The sequence below is a fragment of the Lucilia cuprina genome, chromosome 2, assembly GCF_022045245.1.
Source record: "Lucilia cuprina isolate Lc7/37 chromosome 2, ASM2204524v1, whole genome shotgun sequence".
NCBI classification, from domain to species: domain Eukaryota; kingdom Metazoa; phylum Arthropoda; class Insecta; order Diptera; family Calliphoridae; genus Lucilia; species Lucilia cuprina.
Genome location: NC_060950.1, coordinates 65867875 through 65871017, shown reverse-complemented (window position 1 = coordinate 65871017; position 3143 = coordinate 65867875). Strand labels below are relative to the sequence as shown.

Below are 3143 nucleotides of genomic sequence, written 5' to 3'. Positions count from 1 at the left end.
CTGAACTAGAACTGAACTAGAACTGAACTAGAACTGAACTAGAACTGAACTAGAACTGAACTAGAACTGAACTAGAACTGAACTGAACTAGAACTGAACTATAACTGATCTAGACATTTAAGGGTACGCGCCACATTACATTATTGCTTCCCTTTACAGATGCCTCCAAAAACCAAAGCTATTGAATTCACCGCCAAGGGTACAGGAACCGCACTTGTACAAATTGCCTATCAATACAACATTTTCGAAAAGGAACCTAAGCCAAGCTTTACCATCAAAACCACCAAGCTTGACAAAAGCCGGCCAACACATTTGGAAATGTTAGTATGTGTCAATTATGAGGGCGATGGAGAATCCTCCAACATGGCTGTGTTGGAAATTTCAACACCCTCTGGTTATATAATCGACGATGAAAGTCTCAAGGAAATCAAGGAGCTCAAGAGAGTTAGCGTATGTTTAAACAACAAAAAAATTAAAATAAGAGTTTATTTACTTAACTCCCTTTCTTTCCACAGAACACTGAACTGAAAAACTCTTATTCCCTGTTGGTAGTATATTTTGATCATTTGTACAAAAATGACGAACAATGCCTAATGATTGAAGCCTTCAGAACTCATGCTGTAGCCATGCAAAAACCAGCTCCCATAGTTTTGTACGATTATTATGATACCAGCAAAAAGGTGACTTCATTCTATGAAATCGAATCGAAATTATGTGATATTTGTGAGAGTGAAGAAGAGTGTAGTAAATGCAAATAAGAAAATTTTTTGTTCTACTTAAATTATATTTAAATTTTTTATACGAAAATTTTTTTAGTTTGTTATTAATGCGAAAATGATTTCTTTGTTTTATATGTATAGAATTATAAAATTTGCGGATCTTAAAAGATTCATTAACGAAAAACAATTTGAATGAATAAGAAATTTAACTTTCTTAGTTTTTTAGGTTATAAATTAAAATAAAAATATATACAATAAAAACTATATGTACAAGAAAATGAAATAAATTTTAAAAAAATGTTTCCTTATAAAAGTCTCAAGTTCTGTTCTAGTTCTGTTTTAGTTCTGTTCTAGTTCTGTTCTAGTTCTGTTCTAGTTCTGTTCTAGTTCTGTTCTAGTTCTGTTCTAGTTCTGTTCTAGTTCTGTTCTAGTTCTGTTCTAGTTCTGTTCTAGTTCTGTTCTAGTTCTGTTCTAGTTCTGTTCTAGTTCTGTTCTAGTTCTGTTCTAGTTCTGTTCTAGTTCTGTTCTAGTTCTGTTCTAGTTCTATTCTAGTTCTGTTTTATTTCCCTTTGTTGTTAAAGTTTCTTATATTTTCTTAGGGATATTTATAGCTTAAATCTCAGTCGTCATCGCTGTGTTAGTATGACCATCCTACTAGATCATTCATTACCCATATATGTTTTTCCTTTTCTATGTTGCTATAGAAATCTTTTACATTTTTGTTCATTTCAATGCTGTTTGTTCCTTCTATTGGAGGAACATCTCATCTCATTGTTATTTCTTTTTAACTAGCGGGCATTTTATGTGTGTTTGTATTTTGTCCTTTTGTATTGTTGCCATACAATTGTTGCTCACATACAATTATATTTAAGACACAAATATTGTCATTGTCCACAGTTTCATTCTTCATTTTTGCCTTCGTTTTTGTTCATTTCATACTTATTTGTGACATTATTGGCATTCAATTTGAGTTATCTTACTGCGTTCTGGGAGAAGTCTTATTATGTTTGCCATCGTTTTTCATTGTTCATTCTATAAATAGTATAAAAATTGTTGAATATAATATGTTTTTTTTTTGAGATGTTACTGCTCTTTTAGTTTAATTTTTATTTTTACGAGTTTTTTTTGTCTGTTTTAGGTTCTTTATGTGATTGTGAATTCATTGTTATAATTTCAGGGTGAACATTTTTTCCTTATTATGTTGGAGTTAAATATTTTAGATTTATTGTTGAATTTCGATTAGATTGATTGTAGTTTTATGCGTTTTAACTTTGTATTTATAAAGCAGCGTTTTTTTACTTAATGGATTAGGTCGTAGCTTTGATGAAGTTTAGGTATCACGTTCAATTTTTGAAGACAAAAATTTGTATAATATTTTCTTTACAATTGAGATTTTACTAAATTTTTATAAAATAAATTGTTTGATTTTATATTACTTTAAATAATAAATGCATTTTTTTACATGTGAAAATATTAATATTATCTCCACTAATACACAAAACTCTTAATTTAAAATACTAAAAAATAAAAAAATTCTCCGCAATCTATTTTGGAAAAAAATGCTACCACAAAAAAGTCTCCCAGTCCAAAATCCCACATTTCTGCTATTTTTAAATCTTGATCCCCTTCAGAAATTTTTTCGCATATAACATTTAAATTATTTCCCTTTTTTAACTGTAAAACATGCGGTTGCTTCAGAAATTTTTTATTTATAAAATGCAAGCAAATATGATTTTTTCGCTCCACCGAAATTCTTTAAAAAAACAGCAAGTCCCTTCAAAATGAGAGAAACTTACATATGTAGTGCGAAACAAAAAGTTATGGAATTTGTTGTCCCTTTTTTGTTATCCACCCCAACACCCACATTTATTTAAAAAAAGTCTAAATTTTTTCTTCTGTTTTTTTTTTTTTTATGAAAACAATTGCCCTCAGGAGTACAATTTATTGTATTAAAGTGGTGGCAAATGAATTTAATGAGTTCATGCTGAACATTACGTTTTAGGTTTATTTTTTTGGTTTTTGAAAGGAAAAAAAGGTATTCTGAAGCGTGTAAGCTTAAGACGAGGGGAAAACAAATTACAGTCTTTGAATTGGTTGGAAAATGCTAAGGAAATTTTTTTTTGAAAAATCTTCGGGGAATACAATTAATTGCAGTTTAATGTAATCTTCAAACAAGCATTATAAAGCTAAGGTTAAGATAAATGTTTTTTAGAAATAATTAGTAAAATGTTAAGGGTTCCTTTGTTAAGCAGACTTTTAGATTTTCAGAACTTAAATAAAACTGATTTACTACAGCACTAGAAAACAACTATAACGGAAAAAGAACAGAACTAGAACAGAACTAGAACAGAACTAGAACAGAACTAGAACAGAACTAGAACAGAACTAGAACAGAACTAGAACAGAACTAGAACAGAACTAGAA

The 3143-nt window shown here is 29.6% G+C and overlaps 1 protein-coding gene across 1 annotated transcript; it reads left to right on the top strand.

Moving 5' to 3' along the window:
- Positions 1-133: 133 nt before the first annotated feature.
- Positions 134-923, top strand: LOC124420640 (complement C3-like). Its single transcript, XM_046954143.1, has 2 exons — positions 134-450; positions 516-923. The coding sequence occupies exons 1-2, from the start codon at positions 160-162 to the stop codon at positions 756-758; spliced, it is 534 nt and encodes a 177-aa protein (XP_046810099.1). The 5' UTR covers positions 134-159; the 3' UTR covers positions 759-923.
- The last annotated feature ends 2220 nt before the right edge of the window (positions 924-3143 follow it).